Source organism: Diceros bicornis, chromosome 20, assembly GCF_020826845.1.
Source record: "Diceros bicornis minor isolate mBicDic1 chromosome 20, mDicBic1.mat.cur, whole genome shotgun sequence".
In the NCBI taxonomy this organism is placed as follows: Eukaryota; Metazoa; Chordata; class Mammalia; order Perissodactyla; family Rhinocerotidae; genus Diceros; species Diceros bicornis.
In genome coordinates, this window is record NC_080759.1 from 33987396 (window position 1) to 34000807 (window position 13412).

The 13412-nt window shown below is 40.9% G+C and overlaps 1 protein-coding gene across 5 annotated transcripts in view; it reads left to right on the forward strand.

Moving 5' to 3' along the window:
- Nucleotides 1–12810, forward strand: part of PRLR (prolactin receptor) — a 155748-nt gene extending 142938 nt beyond the window's left edge. For 4 of the 5 annotated variants that reach the window (XM_058564253.1, XM_058564250.1, XM_058564252.1 and 1 more), the window contains exons 5-10: nucleotides 1371–1540; nucleotides 5260–5429; nucleotides 6817–6958; nucleotides 8253–8352; nucleotides 8888–8957; nucleotides 10823–12810. In XM_058564253.1, coding sequence (XP_058420236.1) covers nucleotides 1371–1540; nucleotides 5260–5429; nucleotides 6817–6958; nucleotides 8253–8352; nucleotides 8888–8957; nucleotides 10823–11827 — 1657 coding nt within the window. In that variant the 3' untranslated portion in view covers nucleotides 11828–12810. The remainder of the gene's footprint in view (nucleotides 1–1370; nucleotides 1541–5259; nucleotides 5430–6816; nucleotides 6959–8252; nucleotides 8353–8887; nucleotides 8958–10822) is intronic. The other variant, XM_058564254.1, reaches the window with a different exon arrangement.
- The last annotated feature ends 602 nt before the right edge of the window (nucleotides 12811–13412 follow it).

Genomic DNA, 13412 nt, shown 5'->3' on the forward strand with positions numbered 1-13412 from the left:
GTGTTCTCACTCTCCGGACCAAAGGGATCCTGGTTCCAAGTTAGCATTACCACACTTCCCTGGATTGACGCTAATAAAGCTCATACCACTAGGGGAAGGGGCTTGAACACCATGTCCACACTTTCCTGTTAATGTCCTTGAGGAGCTCTCTCAGTGTGCGTAAGCTCACCTGCCACTGCGGCAATGCAATATAGCAATGTTCCCATTGCTTGTCGCAAGCTTAGGTTGCAGCCCAAGGTCACATATAAGTTTCCTAAATGATAGTTAATTTTAGATACTCGTCTGTAAACCTTCTGTCATCTTTAATTTTTTTTCAGTAATCATTACCTTTGCAACATAAGAGGATTATCATGTAATTCTTGACAACCCATAGTACACTAGATTTTCAATCTTGTTTCATGTCTAAGAAAATAAAGAGCCCTATATGGAAAGCAAATTGCTGATCCAGGATCCATGGTCTCCCAGAGGGCATACTTGGAGCTAAAGTTGCAGTGTGGACTAAACAAGGTCATCTCTGGGTGAGGATTTTTTTATACTCACAGTGAGACCCTCCTGGGAGTCCTGGGAGAGCTGTATCCTTCCCTGGTGATGAAGATATTTACTGGTAGCAACAGCTGGCCCACTTCCCAATGAATGCACTTTGTTGTACACAAAGCTGTCAACCCTTCTGGGCCCTAAAGGGGCATTATGTAAACAGATTTCAGGAACTCAAACAGCCAACCAAAATGGAATAAGCCTCCACACCTGTGTGGTGTGTCTTGCGTTGAGGCCCGTCAGTCTAAATGTGAGCAGCCTAATGAGCTTCTTGGGCCTGAAACATGTCCTTTCACAGTCACTTCATTCTGTGGCTGACAGTGCAATCTGAAATACACTGACATCAGTGTGTACCCCCTTTAGCGTTTTTTTTAATGAAACACAATGCAACACATAGGTGCAATAAATGCTGTATTGTGCATTGCCCCCCATTGTGTGTATGCAGGAGAAAGTCCTATTTCCTGAGATGACCCAATGGCAGTTCCCTGGGTATGGTGGTGCCTTGACCGTTGAAAGCTCAAGTGTTTATTGGCAGGGAACATATATCACATAGTTCACAGAAACCTATGGAAGGCAAGAGTTGATGAGAAGCAGAGTCATTGAGGCCCTAATGTGACCCTCCCACCCACTTCTCCAGCACTCGCTTCCCTGTCTTAATCCCAGCTGACATAGGCAGCTTGGAGCGGACATGGCACAGAAGATTAGGGAGCTGTTCTTCAGCTCTGGTTTTTGCATTTGGAATGCCTGATCCCCAAAAGCCAGCCATATAGATCTATTAAAAAAAAATCTAGACTCTTTTTACTACTTTCTGACTTTGGATATATTACTCGTTGCAGAGAGATAGTCACCCATGAATGTCCGGACTACAAAACCGGTGGCCCCAACTCCTGTTACTTTAACAAGAAGCACACCTCCATATGGACAATATATATCATCACAGTAAACGCTACGAACCAGATGGGAAGCAGTTCCTCAGATCCGCGTTATGTGGACGTGACATACATAGGTAAGGGGAAGGGCGGTAGGCGAGGAATTCGTTACTTCTTTATGGATTTACCAGTAGTCAAGCTCAGTTGAGTCTTCTTGGCTTTTGGATGGATCCCCAAAAAGAAAGATGAGAAAATTCACAATATCCTTGTCAACTGAATATTTTAAACCAATTTTTATCTAGTCATTCAGGACAGTAGCACTGGCACTTCGGGTCCTTGTGTTTCTGTGCTTTCCCTTGACCCTTCTTCTCGTCCTCTTGCACCCAGAAGGAATGTTCTATTTATTCTTTCCCTACCAGTCCTTCCCTCTAGCCTTCCTCCTGCAACCGATGTCCCCTTCTCCCTTGGCAAGTTGGGATTTCTTTTCTCTCTCCCCGGGGAAGACAGATGTTCCACGGAGTAGCAGCTCTTAGAAGGAGGTCATCTGCTTCTACACTCACAGGAATTACACCAACTGCTTTGCCTCAAATTCAATTCTCGACATACATATGCTTCTTAGCAACTGGAGTTATTATTTAAAGATAAAGAATTTGAGGAATAAATAGTGCTACTTGAGCAGCAGGCTAAAGGCCAAGAACACAGGTACAGTGTTTGGAGAAGTCATTAGCAAAGTAAAACAAAGTCAGCCTGAGAGCTGCTTCTTGCTTTGCATGCTCAACGTTGAGCTGTAGTGCAATCGGGCATAACTGTAGTGGCCTGTATGGTTTAGCAGGGAAGACAAAGGGAATCTTAGAACAATAGACTGGGTTCAGTCCTCACCTTGGGTAATAATCTAGGGGGTAGCTAATTAGGTTCAAGATCACCCACATCTTCCTAATTTACCTACCACCACCCAACAGGGAAAATCAGGCTAGGCCCCTCAACTATTCACTTGCATGTTATCTCATTGGCATGTTATCAGTGGTTGAGCCTTAAAAACTAGAAAAGCTTGTAACACCAACTGCTACACATTTGAATATTTTCTCCCCCCAGCAAATCATTGCAATAAACATGAGGGGGGAAACTGAATTTGATGTTAATTTAAGAAAATCAACAAGGTAACCCTACTGACAAGTAGGAATAAAATAAATTCCAGTCATATAAATTTGCTTGAGATATGAAGCCTTTAAGATGGTAAATGCCAAGTAATTCCTTTTTCGTGGGCTCTTTCTTGAATTGCCTTGTCCTCAAATGTTAAAATATTTATTATTTGAGGGCAAAATAGTAAAAGCAAGAGAAGTTCTGAAATGAGCAACTGCTATAATGAATGTGATCCACAAAACATGGGATCACTGAAGAGTAGTGGGTTGGAAAAGTGAAATCAATGAGTGATCAAATTCACATTGACTCCAGAGAATAAATTCTCTGGTGGAAGAATGTGTTGGACCATATTTTTCAAAATAACAAAGAAAGTGTCCATGTTATGCTCATATAACCCTGAAGCATACAGTGTTGGCAACAGGCCGTGGAAGTTCATTTAAAAATCAGTGTGGGGTCGGCCCCGTGGCTTAGCAGTTAAGTGCACGCGCTCCGCTACTGGTGGCCTGGGTTCGGATCCCGGGCGTGCACTGGTGCACCGCTTCTCCGGCCATGCTGAGGCCGCGTCCCACATACAGCAACTAGAAGGATGTGCAACTACAACATACAACTATCTACTGGGGCTTTGGGGAAAAGGAAATAAATAAATAAAATTATAAAAAAAAAAAATCAGTGTGAACTGTGATAGACTCTCTATCCACTTGACTCTCAACCAGTAGAAACCTGCAGCATGGAAAGACAACCTTGGCAGGTCATCTCTCAGAAACAGATTTCATTTTGTTGTTGCCGTTGAGTAATACTTAGCTATGTTGAAGACACTTGATAGCAGTGATTCGCAGCTGGGGGCTCTTATGCCTCCCACAAGATATTTGGCAATAGGAGGAGACACTTTTGTTTATTGCAACCCAGGGAGGAGGGCAGGGGGTATTGCTGGCATCTAATGGGTAGACGTCTGAGATGCCACTAAACATCCTACAATGCATAAGACAGCTGCCCGCAACAAAGAATTATTTGGCCCGAAATACAAGTAATGCTGAGGTTGAGAAACTTTGCTTAACAGATTTATCCCGAACATTTTACCTATACTTTTGTATAAATATTTTTTGATCAGAGGCTTTTCTCAGCATTATGTTTAACTTAAAACTTATATTAAATAATTGATGTTTATTTAGTAAGTACACGTAAAATAATCTTTCATGGCCGGCCTGGTGGCGTGGTGAGTAAGTTCGCTGGCTCCACTTCGGCAGCCCAGGGTTCACAAGTTCAGATTCCAGGCGTGGACCTACACACCGCTCATCAAGCCATGCTGTGGTGGTGTCCCACATACCACATAGAGGAAGGTTGGCACAGGTCTTAGCTCAGGGCTAATTTTCCTCACCAAAAAAATAAATAAATAAAAAGTAAAGTAATCTTTCATAGGTATTTACTTAGTAACACAAAATATTAGGATTAGTGGCACATTTTCTAAAGTTCATTTTTAGGCAACTATAGATTATAATGCCAAGCACACTGTAGTTACACTCGCTCTTATCCCACCTGGTGTGGAGCCTGATTGGAGGAGGTAATAAACGAATAGAGAAAACATTACTGATAAGCAGGACTGAGACTGGAGTAAGGTAAGCCAGCGCCCTAGACATCTCACTCTTAAGGAGACAGATACTCACAGACCTGTACTTGAAGGAAGCTGAGAGTAAGTGCCTCCTTAATATTTTTTAATTGTGGTAAAATATATAAAACATAAAATTCACCATTTTAGCCATTTTAAACTGTGCAATTCAGTGGTATGACTTCATTTACAATGTTCTGCAATCATCACCACTATCCAGAATACTTTTATCACTCCAAATGAAAACTTCATACCCATTAAGCAATTACTCTGAATTCCCCCCCTTACCCCAGCCCCAAAGCAACCACTTTCGGTGGTTGAAACAATCTGTTTTCTGTCTCTATAGATTTGCCTATTCTTGATATTTCATATATATGAAATCATACAGTATGTGGTCTTTTGTGTCTGGCTTCTTTCACTTAGCATAATGTTCTCAAGATTCATCCATGTTGTAGCATGTATCAGTACTTCCTTTTTATGGCTGAATAATGTTTCATTTTATAGGTATTGTTTATCCATTCATCAGTTGATGGATATTTGGGTTGTTTCCACTTATTGGCTATTGTGAATAGTGCTGCAATGAACATTCATGTACGAGTTTTTGTTTGAACACCTGCTTTCAGTTTTGGAGTGTATATACCTAGGAGTGAAATTGATGGGTGATATGATAATTCCATGTTTAACTTTTTGAGTAACTTTCCACAACAGCTGTACCATTTTACATTCCCCCCAGCAATGTATGAGGGTTCCAATTTCTCCAACATTCTTGCCAACATTTGTTATTTTCATTTTTTGAATTCTAGCCATCCTAGTGGGTGTGAAATGGTATCTCATTGTGGTTTTGATTTGCATTTCCCAAATGACTAATGACATTGAGCATCTTTCATGTGCTTATTGGCATTTGTACCTCCTTAAAACTTGCGCCCTAGGCATCTCACTTTCTTCAACCTAATCCCAACTCAATTGATCAAGCAAATCAAATGCAAATGATCAAATGCAAAGTGTCTCATAACCGTGGTGAGGTGAAACAGCAGAGAGAGCTGCCTCTCAGTTGTATAGTTCTGTGTTCAAGTACTACTTTTACTAAATATGGAGTTTCTTTCATATCTACAGTTGAACCAGACCCTCCTGTGAACCTGACTTTGGAATTAAAACAGCCAGAAGACAGAAAACCCTATCTGTGGATGAAATGGCTTCCACCCACTCTGGTTGATGTAAGATCCGGTTGGCTCACACTCCAGTATGAAATTCGATTAAAACCCGAGAAATCAGCTGAGTGGGAGGTGAGTCAACCAGAAGCTTTTGTAAGGAACCATGTCCTTTGGCAAAGATGAAGCCCTCACAACTGAGAGTAGGTCATTCCTCCTAATTATTGGGCCACCATCTTGCCCTCCTGATGCTGATGTGACCCACCCAGATGTGGAAGGGCCTTCTCCATTGGGATTGATGGGGGCTCATCTCCACAGCTCTCCTGGGGCTGGTTAGTTCCTTGCACTGAACAGCCTCTTCTGCAAGATTTCCAACCTACCTCCCTCAGAATATCTTAGATCTAGACACCTATAAGAGTACTTAAATGGCACTAAGTGGGAGGAAAAAAATCTCAGTGTAACCAGTCCATGGTCAATGGCATTTTTATTCACTTTAAAATACTTCATTGTAAAGACATAATACAGTAAACTATAGGCATTATGTTATTCTACTCTTAAATACTTTAGTATAGGTCTCTCTTAAAAAGAGAACATTTCCAAACATAGCCAAAATAATAAGATCACATATAGAAAATTAATGAAAATTTCTTAATATCATTTAATAGCCAATTTAAATTTTCATTCCCCCCATTGCTTCAAAAAATATCTTTGACAGCTAGTTTGACCAAACCAGAATCCACTCCAGGACCACACATTGTGGCTGGTTGTTATATTCCTTCAATGTTGATGTGCTCAGGAGACTGGGCCACTTGTCCCATGGAATGTCCCACCTTCCGCCTTTTTCTAATTAGTTCTTTGTGAGGTCATTTAGCTAATTTCTCTGCCCCTGTATTTCCTGTAACCAGACATTAGATCTAAAGACTTGAGTAGGTTCAGGCTAAACAATTTTTGGCAAGAATACCTCAGAGGTGATATTATATGCTTCATATTGCATCATATGAGGAGACACACACCATCTGGTTGACCTACTATAAATGATGCTAAAACTGACCCCTGAATTAGGGAGATCACAGCCGGATCCCTTGATTGTAAAGTCAGGTTTAATTTGTGCACAATTGCATTAACATACATGAATGCCCTGTTCTCTTCCACCTAGTGGCTTTATACCCATGAATAATCCTTTAATCAATTACTTCATTACAGTGTAGAAAATAACAATTTTCCAATTTTATTACCAGTTGCCTTCCATAAAATAGGATTTAAAAAGTGAGGAGTAGGAAACAGAATATTTGTCTTTCTGAAATAGAATTCCAAATAGACAGATAGAAAACTTGTTAATTTTTATGTGAGCAATGTTTACAAGGAGGAAGGGATGGGCTGAGAGGGTGGAATGGTGAGAACAGGGTATCTACTAAGTCTAATCATTTGGCCTCACTCCTCTAATAGTTTATTATCTAAGGAAAAAATCTCTTTCTTTATAACATAGATCAGAGTGACTTCTGTTTTCTTTCTTCCTCCTTAGATTCATTTCGCTGGGCAGCAGACTCAGTTTAAGATTCTCAGCTTATATCCAGGACAGAAATACCTTGTCCAGGTTCGCTGCAAGCCAGATCATGGATTCTGGAGTGAGTGGAGCCCAGAGAGCTCCATCCAGATAGCTAATGGTGAGCGTCTCGACTACCATTTGCTTAAATTCCTAAATATTTTTAAAACAGAATGAATTTAGTAAATTTGCATATAGTAACTACTAATGCAGAAACTATTTTGACCCTTAGCCAGAAGAATGAGTAGAGGTGGCTTTATCATCTCTCCACCTGACACAAAGACATTTGGAAGTGTAGCACTGCTCCCTGGGTCACTGTCAGTGAGGACCAGTTTCTAAAACAAGGCTGCAGACATGAGCTTGGCATGTCTCAGAGGGTTTGAGTGTCAGTCGTTCTGCCCTCCCCATCTGCCACATCCTTATTATTTAGTCAAGGTCATCATCTAGTTCTCCCGGAATTTGTAAGGTGGAATCTCATCTCAAAGGCATACACTGATTTTCAGTCTCTGATGTCGATTACATGTTGGTCTCTTAGTCAAGGCACGGTATATAAGAGGCACTCAATTCTGGCTAAGTGCCATTGAACATGGCGGCTTGCATTCCACAAGAGAATGATTCATCTTGCATTTCTAAAGCACTTTACAGTCTACAAAATCTTTACCTTGTTTGGTCCTCCCAACCCTCTCAGATGTTGAAAGAGAATATAGTTACCATTAGAAATTAAATGTGAGGAAGCTGAGGCTCTCTGAAGTTAGAGGTCTTGCCTAGAACTAAGCAGCGATGCTTAGCTCTTCTGGAAACGTGCCTGGCCAAAGTATCAGAGCTTGCCCTGGCTTGACATACTGGAAAGAGCATTGAACTGTGGGTTGTAAGACTTACACATGCATCTGGTCCAGCCCTGGCTCTTACTAAATAAAAGCACAGAGTCTAGAGGCAGAGGCCTGGGTTCAAATCCCAGACTGCAAATTTATAGTTACCTGCCCATCGGTAAATCACTCTTTGAGCCTCAGTTTCCTCTTCTTTACATACAAGGCAATGTATGTAAAGAGCTTAACACCATTGATGGCTTTTAGTAAGAACTTAATAGATGTTAGCTTTTATTATTGTTCCTGCAACTGATCATGTGGTCTTGGACTTCCTTTTTAAGGATTAAATAAAATAATGTGTAAAAGAATTTTGAAATTTTTAGATTTTGAAGTTTGTAAAATATATGCAACATACTCGAATTTAATAATATTGGAAAAAATTAAACCTGTCATTGATGCTTCTCTGTTTGGATTACTGTTCAAATTGAAGAAGGTGTAGGCAGGGGGAAAAAAAAACTCTTGTGTTCAAAAGTTTCATTCATTAGTTTTGTTTATTTGTTTTTAGTGATGCTGTATATGATCAAAGCTTTCTGGCTGTTTGCTTTTTAGATTTCACCATGAAAGATACCACCGTGTGGATCTTTGTGGCCGTTCTTTCTGCTGTCTTCTGTCTGATTATGGTCTGGGCAGTGGCTTTGAAGGGCTATAGGTACTTCACTGTCTATTTATCCACCTCCCAATCATGGTTGTCAGGAATAAGGGTAAAAAAAGACACTACAAAGATGATGGACACCTAGAGATAATTAAAGCACCTCATTTTAGCCATTAGCTGCTGTGTATTCATCCATCAAAAATCTTTATCAGTGCTAGCAAAAGTAGCAGAATGGATTCATTTGAAGCTGGTGCTCTTTTCATCCAACTGAAGCTCACAGTTATGAAATAGTAAAAATCTGTCAAGAGCAGCTAAAAATCAAGAGAATCAAATAGTCCAAATAATCCACTAATTTCAGAATTAGCCACTAATTTCAGAATTAGCCTCCTCAATTAACCAGAGCTAATTTTGGTGTAGGCCTCAATAGTTATTAATTGTCTTCACCATTGATTGTTAGTTTCATATGTCCCCAGAATTCTAAATAGTATCTACCATAGTCCATGTAGCAGCTCTTTGGAGATAATACTAATCTTTCAAACATTACAAAGTGAGAAAATGAGTCATTTATCCTACCTCACAAATTATTTTATAGCATGGTGTCCTGCATCCTTCCACCAGTTCCTGGGCCAAAAATAAAAGGATTTGATACTCATCTGCTAGAGGTAAGTGCCAGAGGTGGAGAACGTAGTATGACTCTCTGCTTTGTAATAATTATCTTTACACATGCGCACACAATCCCCATCAATTCAGCCTGGCCAGGTCAGTCATCCTTGGCTAGCTGTCCTTCCTCTTCCACATGTGTGTTTCTAGAAAGATGTGTGAGGCATGAGGGTACTTACCATCAGGCACCAAATGTCAGAGGGCAAGGAGAGAAAGCCAAGAAAACATGAAAACACATAGTAACACTTGCTAGATTTACCAAGTCTGTTTAGAAGCACAGAGATAAACATTTTGTGCACATAATTTAGAAAGAGGGTGAATTTTGATGAATTTGATTAATTTTGATTAATTGATTTTTATTAATTTTGTTATTTTGATTAACACAAAACAAAGAACCACCACCACCTCCTCCATCATACTTTGGTAAAAGTTTCCACTTGAATATTCCTTACATAAGGCCATAGTAACAGACCATTCTATTGCAATTGTTGCTCATTTTGAGCACTCAGTTGACACTGGATCAGTACAGTGAGCTGATGTTTGCCAGGGCCCACTTTAGTCAAAAGGGAATTAAATTTAAGTGTTTCAAATGAAAGGATGAGTTGGAACATTTTAAATTTCTCTCCACGTTGAAATATATAATTTCCATTTGATCTTAAACTTAATACTGATGTATATAAAAACAGTGAACTGCATATTATATCCCTTTACCCAGCCACTGTGAGGCCAACAGCTCAAGAATGTGAAAAGTGAGCCCCAGAGAACTTGGCTTGACTGTGTTCACTTTGGTTGCAAATATGAGGGCAGGCAGTAGAGCCTGGGAATTTGGGCTCCTGATCCAATGCTCTTACCTCACTCTCCAGTCACTAGCACTGACCTTGAAACAACCAGCACGAACGTCTCAACTAAGTAAATTAACTACTGTCTAGCTTGAAATTCGACCTTGTAGCCACAGAGACTTAATGATAAAATAACTACCCTTTGTGTCAAAAAAAAATGTTTTTGTACTCTTACTCTCATTACCTCTAATCTTCAAAAGGACTGTCCCAAATGGGTATATTATTACCATTTTACAAATGGAGAAAGTGAGGATTATAGAGCAGCTTGCTGAAGTCAATACCGTTTAATAAGTGATGGAGTCAAGATTTAGGCACTGGTACCTGATCTAAGTCAGAGGATCAGGAAGAAGAGTGGAAAATAAGAGGAGGAGGTAGGAGGAAGAAGGAGGGGGAGAAGGAGAAGAATAGAGAGGAGAAGGAGGAGGAAGAGGAATAGGAGGAAAGGGAGAAAACATAGGGTAGCAGGAAGAGAGGGGGAGGAAGAAGTGGAAATGGAGCCGAAGGAGAGGGCAAAAGTAGCATAGGAGGAAAAGGAAGGGGAGGGGAAGGGACAAGCAGGAAGTGGAGGAGGGAGAGGAGAAGGAAGAGACAAGAATCAAGTTACCACTGCCAGACTCGAGAAAGGGGTGGAGGAGGTTAGGAGGCCAGCAACCATGTAACAGAGCCAGTGAGTCCCCAAGTGCCACATGCACGCATGAGCACTGTGGTTTTAGATGTTTCACAAGCTTTTCTTATTTAGTAGTTACATGTTTATTATATTATATACTACTTGCCCATTGAACTCATTATTGCTTAGCGAGAGACTAAGTTAAAATCATGAATTGACTTAAAGGAAAATATTAGATGAATAGTAGTCCAGGAGATGATTATTGATAGCCTGGTACACAAATGTCTGAAGTTTGGGAGATTCTGGTAGGCTGTTACCACATCCCACAGGCCTGTGGTCATGCACTCGGGCTGGGCTGCAATGCTGATTTGGAATGTTGTGAAGCTAACAGCCATCTCTCCTTGTGTCTGTGTTTTAATAGAAGGGCAAGTCTGAAGAACTACTGAGTGCCCTGGGGTGCCAAGACTTCCCTCCCACCTCTGACTGTGAGGACTTGCTGGTGGAGTTTTTAGAAGTGGATGACAGCGAGGACCAGCAGCTGATGCCAGACCATTCAAAAGAACACCCGGGTCAAGGTCTGAAGCCCACACACCTGGATCCTGACAGTGACTCCGGCCGAGGCAGCTGCGACAGCCCTTCCCTTTTGTCAGAAAAGTGTGACGAACCCCAGGCAAAGCCCTCCACATTCCACACCCCTGAGGGCATTGAGAAGCCAAAGAATCCCGAAACAAATGTTACCCGCACCTGGGACCCCACAAGCTTGGAGGGCAAAATCCCCTATTTCCACGTTGATGGATCCAAATCTTCAACATGGCCTTTGCCGCAGCCCCCCAGCCAACACAACCCCAGATCTTCTTACCACAACATCGCTGATGTAGGTAAGCTGGCCATGGGCACAGCAGGTGCATCAGCCACTTTGTTGGACAAAACAGACAAACATGCTTTAAAATCCTCAAAAACCATTGAGACTGGAGGGGAGGGAAAGGCAGCCGAGCAGAGAGAGGTGGAAAGCTTTCCTTCCAAGACTGACCAAGACACAGCATGGCTGCTGCCCCAGGAGAAAACTCCCTTTATCTCTGCTAAACCCTTGGATTATGTGGAGATTCACAAGGTCAACAAAGATGGAGCACTATCATTTCTCCTGAAACAGAAAGAGAACAGCGACCAGACAGAGAAACCCAGCGCTCCTGAACACAGTAAGGAGTACGCTAAGGTGTCCCGGGTGATGGATAACCACATCCTCGTGTTAACGCAGGATCCGAGAGCTCAAAACCTGGCTTTGTTTGAAGAACCAGCCAAGGAGGCTCCGCCGCCCCTTCTGCAGAAAGACCTGGCCTCCTTCACTGCGACACCAAGCAACTGCAGACTCCAGCCGGGCGGGTCGGATTACCTGGATCCTGCAGGTTTTATGCGCTCCTTTCAATGACAGATTGATTAATGGAAGGATTGGTTAAAATGTGATTTTTCTTCAGGTAACACTACAGAATACATGAAATGCAATCTACTAGAGAATGCTCGAGAATGTGGTTAGAATGACACTACTAAAACTCACAGTTCACTCCTCTTCATGCTCCATTTTCAACCAGCTGCCTCTTTCTCCAACAGCTAATTCCAGAACAAATTGTTTTGTTTCCTCACTGTGATTTGTAGATTTACTTTTTGCTATTAGTTATAAAATGATATGTTCAATGAAATAAAAGCACACTGCTTAGTATTCTTGATGGACAGTGCCAATAGGTATATCCTCTGGAAAAGGCTTTCATGGTTTAGTACATGACAGAAAGAAATGAAATAGTCAAAATTGTTTACCACAGGAAGATGATAGATATAAGAAAAGCGCCATGAAAACCAATTTCTTAACCTTTGTATTCCTCTGCATTTTATTAGAATGAACCAACTAAAACACATTTAAAGAAAGAATGCATTCTAGAACACCCAAAAAATTGTTTACATCGGTTCCTAATACCTTAGTGATGCATTGATGATATGCAAGTAAAAATGATGCCTCCAATTTTTCTGAAAATACTTTGAACTTGTTAAGCATGGATTTTCTCCCCTAAATTGTATTTCATTCCAAAGCCTCTAGAGAATATAGTTTTGGAAAGTAAAATTTTCTTACATGAGAGGCAAATAAGATTCATGTGGAGAATCCTTCCAAAATGTTTTCCTGATTTATTTCAGCACGATAGATAATTTATTATACACCCTAGTCTTCTCTTAGTGGGAAAAAAAGATCCCAAAAGACTAACTTTAATTTAAAAGATAATCACAGCAGGATGCTAATGGAAATACTGCCTTACTGTACATACAAATTCTACTTTAATATAAACCCGTAAGTTTAACAATGTATTTTTGAAGACTATTTTTCTATCACTTAGGTAAAATAAAAGACTATTTTCTATCTTCCCAGTACAGCTGTTTACGTATTCAGTGGGTCCTTGGTATTTTCTGCTGTGAGGTTATAATGAGTATTTACAGTACATAGTAGTATATGCAGTCCCTGTTTGTGGAGTAAAATGCCATACTAACCCAAAGCCCATTGAGGAATATGAAGCGGATGACAGTGTTCAATTTCTATCTCCAGGTTACTTTAAACAACAACCGCCAACCTAGAGTTTCAGGGCTCTCCAGGGATCAGATATTTCTTCACCTATGAGTTTTGGGCTACTCTGGGGCTTCTGCTCTTCTCTGGGTGAATCTTCACAAAGCAGCCATGAAAAAGGAGAGTGGTAACGCCTAACGTACTGTTTCAGAGAGAGGGTTTTTGTTTTGTTTTGTTTTTCTGAGCAATCTTGGGCAGCAAAGAAATTTTAAGCAAAGCCGGGAGTAAGTATCTCTCTGGAGTAGATCCATTTGCAAAATCTTGGCAGAGGCAGAGACAGCACTCATGTCAGATGTGTCCAAATAAAAGTTCCAAGAAACCAGGCATCTGTGGAGTGGTGGGAACAGCTACAAAGGCCAGGGTATGGTAGTGAGAATCTCCAAGTCAGTTCCAAGGACAAGGCTCCCTA